Consider the following 19,703-nt stretch of genomic DNA (forward strand, 5'->3'; position numbering starts at 1 on the left):
CAGCGCTCTAAAGTCTCGAAATAAAAAAAAGTAAAAATAAAAAATAAAATAAAAAAAATCAGAATTTTCTGGGGAAATACTCTTAGCAGCCGCTGCACGGCAGCATTTCACCGCATGCAGCAGCAGTATGATGCGTGTTACGCTGTGGTGCAGGGAGGGGTGGAGGGGGGGGAAAGTTGTGGACATGTTTTCCTGGAAGTGCACGGTTTTGCGGATACAGTGTGCAACATTGTAACTACTGCGTTAAAAAGACTCCTGCTTCTCTGACGGGACTTTGGAGCGTATTTCCGTGTTGCTGTCAAACAGACTGGATCGCCTTTTTTTGTGCGAAGCGAAACTCGATGAGAACTTATCAGAGTTGTGACATTTGCTGCGCACAAACCCTCTATGGAGCTGCGCGCAGTCGACTTTGATCGAAACCAAACTGACTCCATGGAGCTGATCAGGGGGACGTCTGTGCACAATTGATCAGGTAAAATAAATCCTTTGGCTTTGATAATAATGCTCGCTGTCTAATAGCACACCGCTTCCTTATTGCTTGTTTGCAGCTGAACATTACTGGCTATCGCTCGGGTGATTGCAAGAGCCCCTTCGTTTCCTGTATTTCTTGTTAAGCCAAATGGCAGCTCCGCTCTGGAGGCGCCTCCTTGTTTTTAGCAACCCTGAAACTTCAGCTTGCAGATGTCTTCCCTGTACGCACCTGATCGCATGAATCCAAACAGGTTTAGTTTCCCTCTCTCTGCTCTGCTTTATAATTTCACTTTTCACACCAGGCCGTTTGGCTGGTGTAGGCCTCAGTTTCCTCTTTGCTGCTGGCGACTGTAAATAGGCTGTAATGTCTTTCCCCTATAATGCTATTTAATTATTTTTTTTAATGTTTTTATCTGTTTGTCTTTCTTCTAAAGGTCTAGCTCCCTGATGAAGTTAAAAAGATTGGACAGCAGACCTCAGATTTAATTGCTGAAAGAGGGCTGCATGTTCCCCACCCAGCACTTTCCTTTGGGATTTTATGTTTCCTCTCAGATACCTCTGTATACACAGTAAAAAAAAAAAAAAAAATCACGACTGTGGGCAGGGGCAGCACACTAAAGAGGCATATGCCAAATTTTGCACGCTCACTCATTCAGACGAAAAACATTTTCTAGTTTAGGAGACTGCTATGAGTCTTCCTTCTCAGGTAAACACTGACAAGAGCAAGCATCGGAGTCCAGCCATGAAAGAAGGAGTGCAACACACCGGGGAGGTTTATTATGGTATGGGACCTCCTGCTTCAAAGGTGAGCCATAGTGACTCTGCAAGCAGCTCTGGTGTTTATAACCCAGAGAAAGGGCACCAAAGTCTGCCACACTATCAGCAGGCATCTTCAGTAAAATGGATGCAGGACTCTTTACAGGCACCTGGGTGGACCCAGGAAGCTCCTGTCCCAACTTGGGGGCAGAACTTTGGCCAATACATGAGCGGTGTGAACGTCAGGGATCAGATGGCTTTCCATAAAGGAGTTCATGAAGGTGTAGCTATGCCGATGGGAGCGGAAAACCAGATGTCGGCACCTGTGGAAGTTTACAGAGATGCCCCCCAGGCTCAAACTCAGGGAAGGGGGCTTGAATGGGAGCAGCATGCCACTGCTGCTGTAATGCACCAAGCCCAGCTACAAGCCTATAGCCATAAAGGCGTGGATCTTCAGAGCCAATCCCATGTGCCATCCCACACAATGCAGGGGCCCATTCTGCAACCTTTCCAGGCCTCATTCAGACCGAACAAGCAGCAGTTTTCATCAGGTTATTACTCTGTCTTTCCAGCAAACAAGGGAATGATTTACGGAGAGCAGCCCAAAACTCAACAGCAACTAATGCATCAAATGCAGCAGCAACAAATACATCATCATCACCACCAGCAACAACAACAGCAGCAGCAACAGCAGCAACAACAACACATTCACCAGCAGCATCACATTCAGCTACAGCAACAGCAGCAACAGCATTTGCAGCAACAGCAGCAACACCAAATGCAGCAACAGCAGCAGCATATCCAGCAGCAGCAATTGCACCAAATACAGTATCACCAGCAACAGCTGCAGGAGCAACAGCAACTTCAGCAGATGCAGCAGCAGATGCAGCAACAGAATGTTCCACAGCCAGAAACAACACAACCTCAGGGACAAGCGAAGCTGCAGCAGCAAACCCAAAGTTTTGGAGCTTTTCCACCTCCTGAGCCTCTTCCACCTGATTCTGGAGTTAAAAAAGAAGATGTACAGCCAATGGAGTCACGACCAGAGGCTCAAACTTGTGATGCATCAGCATTACCTGCTGCATGCTCTGAAAAGGTTGGAGCTACAAATCCCTTAGATACTGTGGACTCAGCTTCCGGGGCCCCTCGACGCTCACGCCGCCTCTCCAGAGAGGGACAGTCCCCGCTGGGTCCTCCACCCGGGAACATGTGGTCCCAAGCTTCCAAAGAGCTACCACCACCACCACCACCACCCCAGAACGGAGTAGCTGGTGTCACAGGTGCAAAGGGAGCAGAAAGCCAAGCAGCAACAGGAGGGGTCATACAGATAACCCGCAGGAGGAGGAGGGCTTCCAAAGAGATCAACCTAGAAACTCTGGCTCAGAAGGCTTCAGAGATGGAGTCTCTACCTGCTAAAGCTGCCAAGGTAAAAAAAAAAACAACAAAACATTTACAATGTTTTTGTACTAAATGTTATTTATTCATGACTGAAAACATAATTATAATTTTATATTAAATTAAATGCAATAATTTTATATTAAATAAACGAAAAAGTCTGGAAATTTTGATCCTCAGTTTTCTACAAGTGTAAAAAGGTACATTTTTAATCACCTAGTATTTATTGGCAGGTCCAAATCGAGTTTTAGAATGGCTTTTCTTCAACAGTGGAGTCTTGCGGAGTGAGTGTTCTAGTTACTTCTGTTCTGTCTATTACTACTGTTCAATGAAACGACTGTAGGTCCAGGTTATTTTTTTTTTTATACAGTCTGTAAGGGGTGTCCTAAACCCTTAAAGGAGCATAGTGCATCTTCCAGAGTATTTTCAAAAGTCCGCCCCCTCTGGTGACAATGATATCGATATTGTGGACCCACATGGGTGAAGAGAAAATTGCATCAAAGTCTGCCCCTGTGACCGCACAGGTCTTTTGTTTAAAGGCATATTATCATCTGTGGTGAGAAAATTAATAAATATTAAAGTCATTTCAATATGTATTTTTTAGCTTATCTTGGCATTGTAGCTTTTTAGCAAAAAGAGACCCAAATCAGGGTCACTACAGAGTTAAATCAGTCGACTGGACTGCAATTTTTGCCATTAATCTCACCCCAGAAAAAAAAAAAAACGTTTATTTTCCTAGTCTTGTGTTGAGCCTGTGATGGGGTTGTGACTGGCCTTTGTGATCCATCTCAAAACACAAAACAGTCGCCCATGTTCTATCGCTAGAGTGTTTATGACAACAGAGACTCAACAAAGTAGGTGAACTAGAGCACATCCCCATAACCTTAATCACTCCGGTTTGCTAACTGAGTGAGCCTTGAGAAGCAACTGCAGTAAATAGAGGTAAGCTCATTTTACATGTCTGGTAATTGTGAGGGCATGTATGAGAAAGAAAACGTATTTAACTTTTCAGCTTGCTCAATGCACCTCTAAAAAGCCCTTCTGATTAGTCCTTTGTGACTATGTCAGAAATGATGTGAGCGGGACCTTTTCATCCCTGGTTTATTGTGAAATTATGTTCTTAAAACTCTTAAAATACAGGCCTTACCGTGCTCACTGCAGCACTGAGGAGCTTCGAACTGTATATCTAATGCTAATGCATGTATGTGATGCTTAAATTTTGGTCTACAAAAGTAAAGCTGTGAAGAATTTGAGAGAGCTCTTTGTTATCAGATTTTTTTTAGATTCTTCTACTTTTGTTTTGGGAAACCTTTTTAAAAGGCATTAATTAGGGTTAAACCACCGCACATTAATTAGTATCAACTAAATGTCAGATTACCTTGCTGAATTGCGTCACATTGAATCTATTTTCTTAGCTCTCTCTGCGTTGTTGCGTGTTCTTTTATTCCTGCACTTTTCAAAAATCATCTAGAATTTATTCAGGGTTTTTGCATAGTTTTAAAAACTATCTTAAAATCCATTAACTGAATTTCGAAGCCTTAAAATGTCAATCATATGTCTTGAAACCATTTAATCCAATTTTAATGTTTAGGACATTGAAATCAACACATTCTTTTCACTTTATCCCTTCCCACCTCCACAGGTAATTTGTACATTTAAGAAAGTCATACTTGGAAATAGACAGATTTATGGCAATCTTAGTGTCATATTCTATTAAGGTGCAAAACGAAACGAGTCTGGTCAAATAACAGCAATAAACTGCATGATTATATTCAATTGCCAGTTTTTTTGTTTTTTTTTGGATAATTCTTGTATTTCTCAAATTCAAATGGGAATGGCCTAAAATAGAGCTGCATGGTGGCAGCCCTGTTGCCTCCGGGTTCGATTTCCGGCCTGGGGTTTTTCTGCTTGGAGTTTGCATGTTCTCCCTGTGCATGTGTGGGTTCTCTCTGGGTATTCTGGCTTCCTCCCACAGTCCAAATACATGACTGTTGGCTTAATTGGCTTGTGCATGTGCGCATGAATGGTTTTGTATCCAGGGTGTATCCTGCTTCTCGCCCATTTACAGCTGGGGATAGGCACTAGCATCCCTCTCAACCCCAGCAGGGAGAAGCGTGATAGAAAAGAGATGGATGGTTAAAAATATCAAAAGTCCTAAATTTAACACACTGAAATTAAAAGAACCCAGCTAAGCATATCATTAAAATTATGTGATAATTTATTTGTGTGTGGATCATATTAGTCGTTACACCATTTCAAGTTAATTCAACCATTAGAAAGATGTTCCTTTATTTGCATTTGACAGGCATTTATGCATTCTGACTAACTAATGAGGATATAACAAAGCATGTAATATCCAAGCAATCAATAAGCTGCCTCGACTGCTTGTCTGGTTGTGTCAAAGGTGACGGTATAGAAAAGAAGTTGCTGACTAATGGAAAGTGCAGCAGAGACAATAGGGAAGAACAGGGGTAGGTCCAGGTAGGCGATGCTCTCCAGTCAGCTGGGTTTTCAAGGTTTCTTAATCGTAGACAAGGACATACTGTTTTGGCCGTGCTCAGTAGACCATTCCACCACTGCATGAAAAAAGTCAAGATTGTCTTGAGCTTAGAGTTGCCGCCGCTCACCAACAATCCCTTAACAACCAGTGTGACTGAGTCAGACAAATGGGAAATCATTCAAATTGATCAGAGTCCCTCTGATAAACATTTTGCAGAAAGAGCTGGTTGATAGGTCTGGCCCGATACGTCTCCAAGAAGCAGCACGTATTTTCCCTGTTTTATATATTTGCTTTTGTTTAGGAGGTATAGCAAATGTAGCTTAATCACCAAGTGAAAGCATTTTTTTTCATCTATCAAGGTTGGCAAACAGCTATATAAAGAGGAAGAGCTTTGTTTCTATGCATAACTTCCCTATGGTTTTACAAAACTCCTCCAGCTGTTCAGTTTCAGCTCTCTTTTAAAAGAGGCTAAGCAGTTTATGATTGTGGACCACATTCTGTTGCAGCATTAAGTGGTCCAATAAGCTCTGCTGTACAGTAGATTTAACCCGCACTGAGGGTGTTATCTTTGCAAGACACATGATACTGTCCCAGTTCAGGATTGATTGTGTTTACCCAGTAGATGCTGCGCCCTCTTAGACATTATTCGTTGCAGCTCCTTTGACACAGACTGTCAATACATAAACATAAGTGCAGAAAGTTCTCTTGCCTTGAGTGGTTTGTTAAAGGTTTGAGTGCTGAGCTTGTAGCGTGATGTGCAGTTGGAGTGGCTGCATGTCTGCACACCTCCACATTCCTCAGGCTGTCTGCCAGTCAGTCATTGGGAGGCAGGGAGGGGCTGAGCTGTCAACGTCCGCGGCCATTCTCCCATTCTCCCCAAACTGGTTTGGTGCAACTAATATGCAAGCCGGAGCTGTTCTCTGTTTTTCTTTTTTTTTTTTTTTTATGGTTGGGAAGTTGTCTGTTTCTTGATTTGGAGCAATGCCTTTCATGCTGCCTCTGTTAATGAACACCCTGACGCGATTTGTAGCTTTCAGTTCCTCACTTAAAATCTTGGATCAGTGTACAAAAAAAAAAACACAAACTATGAGATAATGAAATGTTATTATCTGAAGCCCTGTAGAAATATGTAGATCTGCAAAAACACAACAGAAAGTATGAAACTTGTCTTACATTTGGCTTTTGAATCCAAAAGCATGCAGCTGAGATACAGCTGTGTATTTTAACAGTTCAAACTTCTTATTGTGTATTTTTATTTTTGCTTTAACCTGACAATGTATGACTTGAAGTTCATTGATATTCAAATAATTTTTGCTGTTGCAGCACATAGTGAGATGATACAGACTCTCACCTCCTTCCCCTTTTATTTGTCACTCTCTTTTTTCCATATTCCCCCTACCTTTTTTTTGCCTGACTGCTGTATTTCCTCTCCTCTTCTTTTTCTTCTCTTTTTTTTTTTTTTTTGTTTTCTCCACACTCCGCAGGAGGACGCCCCCTCGACCATTGTGCCCCTGGTTATTCCAGTGTCTGTGCCTGTGCACAAGAACCAGGCTGAGTCTCAGGACGGCTGGGCTCAGGGTCGCATCAGCCACAGTGAGCGCCCAGCAGGCCAAGCGGATCGGAAGCCCTCTGTGATCGTGGCTCGGCGGCGTTCGCTCAGAAACTCGATGACTGAAAGTTTTGGCCAGGTTAGTTTCTTTTTTTGGACTTTTGCACAGCTTTCATGTTCTTTACCCTTTTTAAGATGGTATGCCTGGTTGCCTTACGGTGTTAGGATAGAATTGCATGATAAGTATCTTATACACATCAGCTTCAGATCATCAATAAAAGTTCACATCAGAAAAATTATTTGATTTATTGAAAGTAAGGAAATTATCCAAACCAGCTTGGCTATATGTAATAATTATTAGGCCACTACTGGTGAAGGAAATCCCATCCATTGTAGCCGATGTTACAGCCGCAAAAGAAAACAACAGGAACACACTGGTGCAAGGCGCATTTTTTCAAATTGATGAGGAGGAGCTTGAGAGAGTCGTATAGATGCTTTATATATGTTAAAAGTTGTATCATACAGACATGCATGTTTTCTCACTGCCTCACACTTTCCATCCCATATCACTGTGCTGATTTCCACACCTATAATAAAGTGGGGGATTTTCAACCAGAAAACAAAAGGAGAAAAAAAATCCCCCTTTTCATATTTAGAAACACCTGTCCTTTTATTGACCAATTGCACAACTTTTCTTGGACACATTGCAAGAAAAAAAGTCTCCCACAGCCCGGGAGAAGGCTGTGCGACCCAGTTCCAGATTGATGGAGGTCAACTACTTTGATCCTCCTATGTTCTTGAATTTCAGCTGTTCAAAATGATATTAATTTTGGAGATCTTTTAGCACATCTCATGATGTAAGACGGACTTCATTTAATAAATTTCATCCATTGACCAGACCGAGGTCAGGCTAGTTAAATTTATCTTGTTTTCCCAGGAAATTAAATGTAGTTTCAACTCTTTTTCATCAGGTTGGTTTAGAGTTTAGAAATATTTTTTTTTTATTGAATAAAGGAAATCTTAATGTACTAATTACTTAAATACTTAATTATAATATAAGAAATTGTTTTGATGTAAAGAACAAGGTGTTAAACCTCATTTGTTTGATCTGTATCATTTACATTTGACAAAAAAGCAAAAATTATTGTTAGTTGAAATTTATTTTTTTTTTTATAAAGATTACTATAAGATTACTATATATTGTGTTATTAAGCATTTAGCAGTCCAAATGGAGTACAGTTTATTCATTAGAGTTATTCCACCCAATTAGAGTAGCATCATAAACCCTAAGGTTCTGTCAGCTCACTAAAGTGGTCCAGCACTAAAAATGTTTTACCATCATCAGCTGGGATATGCTGCAAAGCAATATCTAAACTTTCTGTTAAGTAATGCGTTTCACTTTAACCCTTTAAAGCCAAGTGAATCACATTTAATACATGAGTTTTTAAGACTTCTGTATCATAATTGGGATGTTTGTGTGCTTGAAAACCCAGACTTACCCAATCAGACACATGTAGTGAACAGAAAATGTGTAAAAAATGATATAGAAATGCTTAATGTATCAAAATTGATGCAAATCAATGCTCTAATTTAACTTATTCAAAAAGTATACATTTTGTATTTAATTTGTCAGAAAGTTACTTGACAACTCTAATAAAAGAAATAGAATTTTCTGTCAATTATTTTTCACAATCCACAGTTAATTTCAGATAAAAAAAATTAAGGGCAAAGCTTTGCAGAAATATTACTGACTAATACTAACCCAGTTTAATTTGTTCATTTTATGTGACAAAAATAAGCTTACATCAGACATTAAAAAGTCTTTATACAATTATGGAGTAAAAGGTAGTGCTCGAAAAAGTTCAATCAAAATATCTGTTAACCTTAAGGCAGTAGGCTGGTGGATTAGCACCAATTTTTATTTAATCCTACACCCACAGCAATAGACTATTGAAAACCATTTAGCAGTTTGTTTGTGTCTTTGTTGTCATTATTCTTTTTGTATTTGACATCACATCTTCAGCGTGAGGCGTAATAATGAAACTGCTCTTTTATTATTGGATACCAGACCTACACTGAAGCGTTGGTCATTTTTAACAGTATTTATAGAACTTTAATGTAAATTCAAACCTACCAGTTGTTTAATATTTAGTGTAAGGACCAGTCAACCAAGCATAGATTTTGAGTTCACGCATTTATTGGCTAAGATGCTAAATACAGCAATAGAACTGGGTGCTGAGTATTGCAACACCTACACTTTACTTTCTATGGTGTCATTGTGATATTTTGAGCCCTTCTTTCATGGGCAAAAAGACTTTAATATTGTAAAATGCTATTTTAGTTCTTAGTTTGAGAACATTCTTCCCAGGCTGCAAGTTCTGGTGATGTTTTTATATATTTAATTTTCAAAATGGTGAACTATTGAACATATTTCACAGAGATGGCTACTGTCCCTCTTTTTCGAGGTTTCACTTCTGCCTCCAAACTCTACAAATGAAGGCTTAGTCACAGATACTCTTGCTACAAAAGTTAGGGAAGCAGTTTTTTCTCTTTATAGGACACTTAAAGATATAAACTTTAAGATCTGCCACTTTCCCTCATTATTCCAGGATGGGGAAAGCGATTCAGGAATGGATGAAGACGGAAAGGCTAAGTTCAAGCGCCGGACTCGTCCTGAGCCCCTCATTATCCCGCCTCCCAAAGTATCCAACTTTATCCCCCCGTCCCTCTACTCAAGCATCACCTCCTACCAGAGCAACCTGCGCTCACCAGTCCGCCTGCCAGACAACCTGCACGCCCTGCCCCCTTACACGCCCCCTCCCATCCTCTCACCTGTCAGAGGGGGATCAGGGCTCTACTTCTCCACCTTCCTCACCAACATAGCCGTAAGCAACCAGATCCTTCCGCCTCCGGCTACTCCAAAGTCTGCAACGCGTAGCCTCTTACGGTCCAGTAAGTCTCACATGACTTTTGCCAGTTATTTTTTTTTATTTTTATTTTTTCCAATAATGCCTTAGTTTTTCTTTTCTTTTTGCATTTCTTAGCCAGCTCAGAAATCACACCTCCAGTCTTGCCTTTGATCACTGATGCCACACCTGTGTGCCTTGAACCGTGAGCATCACAGATTTGAACAGATTTCTTACTTATCTTTTATTCTCAGCGTTGCTCACATTTCTATCTCTTTTTGTTTTGTGTTGGGGTCCAGCCGTATCAATATCGGGCAACAGTACCAGGCAGAAATACCTGATTTAAAAGATCAGCTGTCCTCTCACTTGGATCAGCATAAGGCCGAGTTGGTCTGGCTTCCTTTGAATAACCTCAACCAAAAACAAAGCGACGAGGAGACCAGTAGGTTTCTGTCACAGACTAATTTCAGTCATTTCTGAGCTTCTCTCCCCTAATTTACATGTTCTTATTTTAGTAGAGCATTTTATGAACCTGGCGTGTTCGAGTGTTTTTAGTGGAGGAGGGACCAATCAGGAGCTGGTTTTGCACTGTTTACATGAGGGTGGAGGCAAAATTCTTGTAAGTAAAGAGACCAGATGTGATTTATTTTAGTTCAATATCTGCATGTTTTATTTTTCATTAACTTTGCTTGATATTAAGGAAACACTGGAGCGTTTGATGCTTCAAGACCCAATTTTCCCCAAAGGCCATCACCTGGCAAGTTATCACTACTCAGGTGAAAAAGCTGCATCACCTTCCAGACATTATCCTCACATCCATCTCTTCATCTTTATTTTATTGCTAGGTTTAAATTTCATTCTATTTTTTTTTTTTACTTTTCTCCCAGGCTCTGACAGCTGGACAGCAGAGGAGAAATGTTACTTCAACAAAGGGATCTCTGCCTACAGGAAGGACTTCTTCTTGGTCCAGCAATTGGTAAGGATGATGCCTTTTGAGTCATTTTTTTCTTTTTCACCACAATACTAATAATAATCCTATTTATATTTCTCAATTTAACAGGTGAAATAAATTTTGCATGATTTATGTTAGTCAGGTATGATAGAAATCATTACTTTGCAGACAGGAAGAGATTCTTTTTCAAGTTCCTTTCAGTTCAAAGAGAAGAAAATCAGAGTGAATAAATCACATCCTCTTCACAGCAGGAAGTCTGGGTTACAGAATCATAACAATAGCTGTGGCATGTGCCGGTGTGTTACAGTATCCAGCCTGAAAGAATCTTGAATTTATAAATTATTTGAATTTTAATATTATTATTCATTTGTCAACTTTCGCTGTATACTTCAATCCCTTATTCTGCTAATTTTATTAATCCCGTTATTAAAGGTGCCTTCTTTAAACTCTGAAAACTGAATACACTCATGTCTAAATATGTGTGAGAAAATTATTACTTATGTGAAGGTACCCTGGATTTACTCTCCAATAAGGCTTAAACTAATAATTGAGATTGTAATGATAATCACCTAATTTATTTGGTTAACAATCGCTAACTGGAATATAGACTCTAACATATGGCATGAACTGAAAGAACAAATTCAGAGCAGTAATTAAGCCAAAACTTTATGAAATATTTGATGAAAACTAAACTGTAAATATCCTCCATTCAGACTTTATTTAGATTTTTTTTTCTATACATGTTTTTTGCCATTTACAATGAATTCATAATTTCCAATCATGTTTGTTTTGCTTTCTTACTATGTTCAAAGACTTGTTTGAGGTTTGTTAACAAGCTAAGAGTATCTCTTGTAGAAAACAGTGATTATTTTTTTGGTTGATTGATAGTTGCAACCATTGTCTTTTACCATAAATGCCAATATAAGCCTTTCCTATTGAAATTTGTTCTAAACCTCTCCAGAGGAGAACCTAATTTTTAATTTATAGAGTTTTTTGTTAACTTAATGTTTTTAATTATTTTTTAATCCAAGCGTTTTTTTATTTATTTATTTATCAGGTGCGGACTAAGACTGTGGCTCAGTGTGTGGAGTTCTACTATACGTATAAGAAGCAGGTGAAGGTCGGTCGAAATGGTATCTTAACCTTCGGCCCCCCAGATTCACCAGTGGAAAAGCACTCTGAGGCTGTGGTGGACGTTAAGGTAATGTCAAGGGAATAAGATGGGGATGAGGGTAGTTGAAATGATAAACTGATCCGAATGGAAAGAAAGCGAATGTTCAAAGTTAGTATTTATTTCTATGCTTAAAAAAAAAAAAAAAGAGTTATTTTATATTTAAAGATGAGCTAAATGTGGGGGTTTCCTCATTTTCAGATATTCTCTGAAAACAATGAATGAATACATTCTCCTGTTTGCCACTTAAAAACAATTTTTTTTAACCTTTTCACCTGGATTTTGTTCTGTCCTTTTTAAAGAAGTACTACAGACTAACTTATTAGCATTGAAGGTAAACATGCTATACAAGGATTAAAGAAGCACCAAAATCAATTATTTAGGTCAAGAGGATGGGAAAGTAGAAGTGATGAAAACTATGGAAAGTTAAAAAGAAGAACTGAAAATTATTGTACATGGGGGTTTAGACCTGATCATATTAATCCGTTTGAACATCACACACAATTTTCCCTTCCATTGACAGAGCTCACATCTGACAAAAGTAGCTCAAGGAGAGGCAAAAGAAGAAGAAGAAAAAAAGGAAGCTACTTTATACGATGAGGACAACGAAAGCAAGCAGCAGGCGAGGGTGGCCCAGTCACTACAGGCTCACGACTACGTAGTAAGTACTGAGCTTTGCTCTTTGTTTTAATAGTCGCCAGACTTTCTTGGTGCGGTCAACGCCCACATGTTATTGTTGCTTCAGACAGGAACAGTTCTGGTCATCAAAGAGCCAGAGCCTGTGAGTAAGGAGCCTCATCACTCATCAGTGCCTCACAGGCCTCGGGCTGAAGCTGCTGCGAAGAAGGCCAAAGCTCCAACGAAGCCCCCGCAGGACCCCAATGAAGTGTTTCCATGCAAGAAATGTGGCAGGTATGGCCGTTTTTTAGTCAGCCAGACCGATCCCTGTGGTGTTTGTATTTTTATATTTGTTTAACTTTGTTAAAAATATTTCCTTTGGCACCATTTCAGATCAGATTACAACCGCTCCATAGCTTCCAGGGTCTCTAAAATTATTTGAAAGTTTGAAAGTTTTGTGGAACAAACCTGGCCATATTTGTGACTGACACAAAGGATCTTCTTGGTTAATTTTAAACCATCTTATCTCAGTTCTAATAGAATCAGTGTTTCTGCACGCTATTATAGCGTCTGGATGTCCTCAATAAATCAGCCATGCTTTCCTTTGTGGTGCGTTCACACCAAGCTCATTTTCAGTGCATGGAGCGATTTGTTTACATGTCATCTTTATTCAAAGGTGCATTCAGGAGCGCTGCGGTGCAAAGTGATACAATGGTCTGCTCCTAGTGACTCGACAGGCAGGATTATGGTAATAGTTGCTGGAGTTGGAAATGTGAATTTTTTGGCAATGGACGTGTCTGTAATGTAGAGTGAGGAGCGCAGCAGTAATGAGCGTTTTTTTAATCGACAAGGAAAATAGAGATGTTGACAGATGATGAAGTAAGGAATGCTTTTAAGAGATTTTTGGGTGCTTGTTTTGATTTAGCCCTTAAAAGGACTGCTATACCCCTTTCCCAACTGCTTAAAAACCTGTTTAAAATGGGAACATTGGCTTTTTGTGGCAGTAGGAACAGCTCAGTGACCCATGTCTACCTTGGTCAAACGACTAGGCAAGCGACCCGAGTTAAAATATCCTCGGCTCTGATCGGCATGCCTCAGGACCTTCAGAACAGGGTCGATCTGCTAATTTACATGATACCATTGAGAGCAAAGAATGGACATCAAAATTTAGCACCAACCACCTATGATCTAACAAGCCAAAACAGCTTTGCTTTCATCCTGTAAACATGGCGTAGAACTAGATAAAGGGGAATTGGACAGATAAAAGAGCAAAACGATTAAGCACATTTTCTAAGTCCTCCTTACATGTTGCTCTCTGTTGTTTACTTTCCTGATTTCTGTCGCACTGCTTACATCATCAACGTTAAACCAGCTTGATAACACCACCAGACACGCAGTCGTTGGCTTTTTTTGCCAATGGTGAGGGAGCCAAATGTCGATGGCTAGCCAATCGAACAGTGTTTGAAAAAGAAGCTTTAAATCAATCTTCATTCATCTTCCTGTTGAAGCTCCAGAACTCGTCCCAGCCCCCCACCGCATCTCCCCGACGACTTACTCCGACGTCCTCCTGAACCCTCCCACTGTCCTCCCTTAGCTCCAGAGTACGGCCAGCCTCCTCCTCATGTGTTTTGCTTTCGTCTGAGCTCCATAACACCTCCTCACCATACCCCTGTTGTCTAGTCGATCCTCCTCCAAAGCAGGATAGTTTAAGGACCTGGTCAAAGGGAAGTAACATGACCCTGAGCCAGTTGTTACTCTTGAACTCTCCAAACTAGGAGGATCATTAGAGAATCTGATGGACCTTGAACCTTTGCTTAGCTTTCCATGAGCATCATGATCTGCTCGCTAAAATCTAGGTCTGACATGCTGTGTTGAAACCAGGAAGCAGCAGATAGAAGCTCCTTGTATTTGATGAGGCAATGATGCGATGGAAGTGGAGCTCGTCCCCCACCACTCTAATTGCTGGCAAGACGTCAAGTTTGAACGCACTATTAGATACACCAGGTTTCTGCTTTGCCATCCGCTTCAGTTTTGGTTTGGCGGAGGCTTCTGTATAACTTGCTGTGAACCTCGAACATCCAATCTAATGATCGGTAAGGTTGACCAGTATTTCAAGTTCTGAAACCTGGATGTGTTTGCTTATGAGTTTCAACATGACTATTTATAATCTCTGAACCCGATGAGCCATGAGGGCGATTTCCACAGTCTTTCTCCTACATCATCACTTGCTGCCTTTTAATGGCTTCCTTTGGAAAGTATGACAAATATATTTGACTCTTTATCTGAAGCCCAAATATAAACATTTTCCTTTGCTCAGGCAGAAGCAACCTAATGATGTAATTTGGAGGTATGCGCTCTTCTCCCTTTTCATATTGTCACAGTTTATCTATGATATTTCATATTAGACACCGGGTTGATAGACTTCCTGGGAACTGCATATTATTGCAGAATTTCAGTTTGTGTCCTCAACCTTTCCTCTTGAAGATATATATAGATTAAAACATATAGTTTTGTATTCTTTACCCAATTAACAAGTTTGTTCTATATATTTCATAATATAATGTTGTAGTATGACAGTGTAGTAAAAAAAGATCCTGTAACAATGCATAAATAAGGACAAAAGTCACGGTTTGTGTAACAAATCTGGCCAATTATGCTGACTATGAAAAAAAAATAAGTTTTTTTTTTCTTGCTCCTTCTCGATACCACTAGGTGTCACTCTAGAACAGCACTACTTTGTGGCAAATGTTGAAATATCCCATATTTCACAGATCATATAAAAAATATTTAATTAAGGAGGTTTACATTTTTTATTATTTTTAATAGTTTTTTTACATTTTATGTTATCAAAATATATTGATTAAGCTTGTAAAACCAATGTATTACATCACACTCACCATGATACGGATATTCATATATCAAAATATCATTTTGCTTATGAAAACTGAGAGTTTTGTTTTGAAATTGAAGAAAATGACAAGAGTATACCATAAAACCATATAATATTTTAATGTACAATCATGGGAAAACCCGTTCATATTGATGTTCTGTAATGACGGTCCAGCAAACCGGCATTAAGAACCTAGAAAAAGATTTATTGCCAAAGAACCTGGTTCTGTAGAAAGCTGTATTTCAACAGATTTCTTTGAAAAATTTGCACAAGGGGAGTCTGCCTTGCTCTCTAAAGCATACCGGAAGTTAATTTCCAAAGAAATGCAAAATATACTATCATCTCAAAAATGTATTTAGTTATGTGTTCATATTCTTATTGCTTGAGCACCAGTAATAACTGTAGCAGCATAATATTTTTTGTTACAGCTCTTTTTTCTATTAAACCTATATCAATATACATGCAAACAGCACTTAGTAAAAATCCACCTTCTCTAGTATTGACCTTTCGTTATCTTTCTGATTGTGAGGGGTGTCAAAAAATGTCTGCCTTCATCTGACTGTAATATAAAATCTATAAGTTGTATTATGTAGCATTTATGCTCATGTTTCTAATGTTTCCATTCACTAAAAGTCACAGTCCTGTTTACGCATTAGCTGCACGAGTTCTTATGCTTACAAAGTAAATAAACATGTAGCAAAGTTCACTTTATGCCTGTATGTTTAAGGCAAAGCACAGGCCAACAAAGAGCAGGCTTAAATTCCAAGTATCTTCATTTTACCTGAAACAGGAGGATTTTTTTCTGCGCAAAGTGTTAAATGTCAGTTTTCAAGCTTTAAGTGAATCTATCTTTCCTTATAGGGTGTTCCATAAAGTGAAGAGTCGAAGTGCCCACATGAAGAGCCACGCCGAGCAGGAGAAGAAGGCTGCAGCCCTGCGGCAGAAAGAGGAGGAGGAGAAAGCTGCAGCGCAGGCTCGAGCCAGAAAAGTGGCTGCCGCAGCAGCAGCGGCTGCAGCAGCTCATCAGGGGGGAGAGGGGGACGGAGCGGCACAGCAGGCGGAGCTCAGCAGCCAGGAGGACTCGTCCGAAGGGGAGGATGATGATGACGAGGACTGGCACTGAGTATAAACAAAACGGGGAAAAGACCCTTCTAAGCAGGGGGAAATTATGCAACCAGCCTGCAGAGATGAACAAAGAAATTGATTAAAGAGTTAAAATCAAAGTGCAACATTCAATGGGCAGAATAAGCACAAGAAATGGGTTTTTCGTGTCTTCCTGTTAATCTTTACACTGTTTTTCTTCTGTTTTTTACTAAAACTGTCTCTGTTTGGCTGACTTTCAGCTTCACACCGTCACACTCCGCGTTTGAATACTCAGAGTTTATTTTTTTGTAAAATGCACTTACAGTGTCTGTGCTTTTGCCGATATTGCCTTTTATATATTTTATTTAATTGCAAATTCATCAAACAATTTGACGTTTTCATTGCGTAAACAAAACTGTGTGAAAACGAGATCAGATAAATCTGTCCTCCATTAGCTGAAGCCCTTTTGACTTAACATTAAAGGGCTGGAATGTAAAAAAAAAAAAAAAAAACTAAAATGGGCTCAATTTAATACAGTTTTCCAGATTGTTAACTTTCTACTACACTTTATTTTTAAGATTTCTATTATACACATTTTTGAAATGAAAATGTAAAAAAATATATATTTATGATACAGCATTTGCAATGATCATCATAATATAAAATAATAATCATGTTGGCTTTGTTATGGAAAAAATGGAAAATATATATTAAAAAATTTATTGTTCTGAGAGGAACAGCTGTTTTCTTTGCATGAAGTCATCAGGTTGTCACTGCAGGTTCTTGTTGAAACACATGCTGACTGGGGTTTTCCTGTCAGTGTGAACCCGTGGCTCTTTGCATTTTTTCTCAGGAACATTGTGCACACCTCGGCTCACAGGTTGTTCCATTGATCTCTTTATCAATGAACCTTCTGCTCTTGAAAACAGTTGGAAAAGTTGCACACAAAAAAACTAAGCAGATCAAAAATTCTTCATGTTAATGCATGGAAAAGTATACTGATGAAACAAACTGCTAGACTTCAACCAATAAAATTGGTGTCACGATTCTAAATTATTTTGGGGAGATTTTAATTAACATTTCTAAGTACACGGCATTTACAGTGCTGATAAACATTTGGTCTGATAATGGATTTTTTTTCCATTAACAGACGGGTCATGTTTTAAATTTTATTTCATATCTGCTAACTTTAAATAAGTCAAATCTTATTTGAAATCATTGCTCTTTAAGAGTCACTCAGTGAGATTCATTGAGGTCTGATTTACCTTCAAAGGTTTTTAGTAGGCGAGGAGCAGGGAGTGTGGTTAACAGTCATTTGGGTGCCAACCACACTGAATGCATCTTTGCCGTGTTGTTAAATTCATAGTGGTTTAGTCATTTTGATATTTGTTATGAAAAACTATTAGTAAACTTTATGTACTTGTATGTTTCGGTCTTTTGCCCCTTCCGGAATGCTTTGTTTCTGCTAGGATTTGCTCCTAGTTTCTTTCCAGCCATATATCTGGGACTCACAGCAGGGGGCAGCAAGACTTCCTCTGTATGCAGAGAGAACCTGAAAAACCAAGTGTTCACCTGGGCCTACAGGCTCTACAACATGGATTCGATGGTATCTGGGTTAAAAAACAACCCCTTCTGCCTTCAAACAACCTGAGTTATTCATGTAGTTCTGGTACTGTATATTCCAGAATGCCTGTTGGATTATATCATCCTTATTCTGGTGGGGTAGATGTAGCAGCGAAGCACCCTCATAGTCACACACACAAAATTGGGGTAATTCAATAAAGGTTATTGAGAAACTTATGCACAAAAAAGTTAAATCTCTGAGGCCAGGGGAGGTGCTATTTTTTTCAGTGCCGTAAACCTAAATGTTTTTATGGTGTCACAGCCCCACCCCACGACGTAGAACACCTACTAGACATGATCAGTTGGAGTAGGCTTGTCAATCTATTAAGGTATTTGATTGTGATTAATAGCATAAATATCCTAAGCCTAAGGTATTGTGGAGGTTTTTTAGCAACTTTTTTAGAAGAACCACCCTTTCAACTTTAAAATAAAATACACATGCACAAAGCTGTACCCGCTCCTGAGAGGGAACGCCTATTAAACGCGTGTGAGAGCATGCACAAGCCCATTTCTCCTCGTGCACGCTCTGTTTAAATGCTGTTTTCATAGCTGCAAGCTTCTGTGTCCAAACGTCTGCTCTAACCTCTAAATCCCTCAATCACTATATAGAGCGGGGACTATATAGTGGACTTTATAGCAAACTCTGTTAACTTACCGTTCGGACTGATGATCACTGCTTTTTGCTCCCCCGTTGGTCACGTAACTCCACCGTGCAGTGTCTGCACAATCTTCCTCACAACGGGCCGCTGTGACAGCAAATCCTGTAATGCTTTGCGAGGAGAGCTCTCCATGCAAGTTGTTCTAGAATACATCTGCCTCTTTTGTCTTTTCTTCTCAGACACTTCTTCTCGTACCACCCTCGGCCATTTTCAATGAACCGCGTTGAGAAAGGTGAGCTTCAATGACTGTCTGAAACTAGCTCACCACAGATATATGCCAGAAAACTATAGCTAACGGAATTAGCACGTAGGACGGCCTTACATAAACATATTACCAGAATGATGGACAATTAGGAGGACCACTCATTTGGATGATCCACCCAGAAATAAAAGATTATCCTCTATACCTTTAACTCGAAATTATTCACAAATTAATCAAATATTTTCAGATTTTTTTTTTTTTTTTTTGTATTTGTAATATTAAATTCTGCATCAAAGTGGACATATATAGCTTTTTATGCAAATGTTTGTTTATAATTATGAAAGAGAACACCGAACATTACCAGGTAGAGGTAGACTTTTTTTTTTTTTAGGGGGGGGGGGGGGGGGCAAGGCCTTCACAGGCATGGCAGTTATTTGCTTCCCAGCCTTTTGCAATATGGATTACCATAAGTATCTTGCACTTTATAAACAATGTAACATAGATGCATCTATAAAAACAACTTGATACTTGTCAGTATGCAAATGTGTTTAATAATGGGTGGTTGAATATCTGCAAATCAGAAATGAAAAATAAAATACTATACAAGTGCAGCCCATTTACCATATAAAACATGGTTGGTGCAAAACAGTAGTTTTTAAAGATTTTAATATTCGTTTATTGTAACTTTTAATTATTAACTGTCTTTTTTCTGCTTACAAAAAAGTAACTCAATAAGCTTACTGAGTTACAGTTTGCTTAGCTATTTTTTGCTTTAAGTAATATTTTGCGCTGATAACATTACTTGTATATGAGTAAAGAATTGATTCAAGTTCATGTATTTTTGACTTGATTGATTTCTTTCATTCCCCCCCTCTTCCGTTTATTTCCATCTCAGCCGTTACTAAGGGGGGGTCCAGCTCCTCTGAAT

The 19,703-nt window shown here is 39.3% G+C and overlaps 1 protein-coding gene across 2 annotated transcripts; it reads left to right on the forward strand.

Annotated features, from left to right (window-relative positions):
* The first annotated feature begins 156 nt into the window (after window positions 1-156).
* Window positions 157-16,517, forward strand: LOC107081651 (ELM2 and SANT domain-containing protein 1-like). Of its 2 annotated transcripts, none has more exons than XM_015369828.1 (13): window positions 157-472; window positions 906-2,653; window positions 6,607-6,810; window positions 9,281-9,623; window positions 9,716-9,782; window positions 9,877-10,019; window positions 10,096-10,196; window positions 10,278-10,353; window positions 10,465-10,553; window positions 11,587-11,730; window positions 12,224-12,361; window positions 12,446-12,612; window positions 16,070-16,517. In XM_015369828.1, the coding sequence occupies exons 2-13, from the start codon at window positions 1,160-1,162 to the stop codon at window positions 16,329-16,331; spliced, it is 3,228 nt and encodes a 1,075-aa protein (XP_015225314.1). In that variant the 5' UTR covers window positions 157-472; window positions 906-1,159; the 3' UTR covers window positions 16,332-16,517. The 2 variants fall into 2 exon arrangements, with proteins under 2 accessions (XP_015225314.1, XP_015225313.1); XM_015369827.1 differs by having other exon boundaries at window positions 158-472; window positions 10,093-10,196.
* Window positions 16,518-19,703: the final 3,186 nt, after the last annotated feature.

The sequence above is a fragment of the Cyprinodon variegatus genome, unplaced genomic scaffold (assembly GCF_000732505.1).
Source record: "Cyprinodon variegatus isolate N-32 unplaced genomic scaffold, C_variegatus-1.0 Scaffold38, whole genome shotgun sequence".
Lineage (NCBI taxonomy): Eukaryota > Metazoa > Chordata > Actinopteri > Cyprinodontiformes > Cyprinodontidae > Cyprinodon > Cyprinodon variegatus.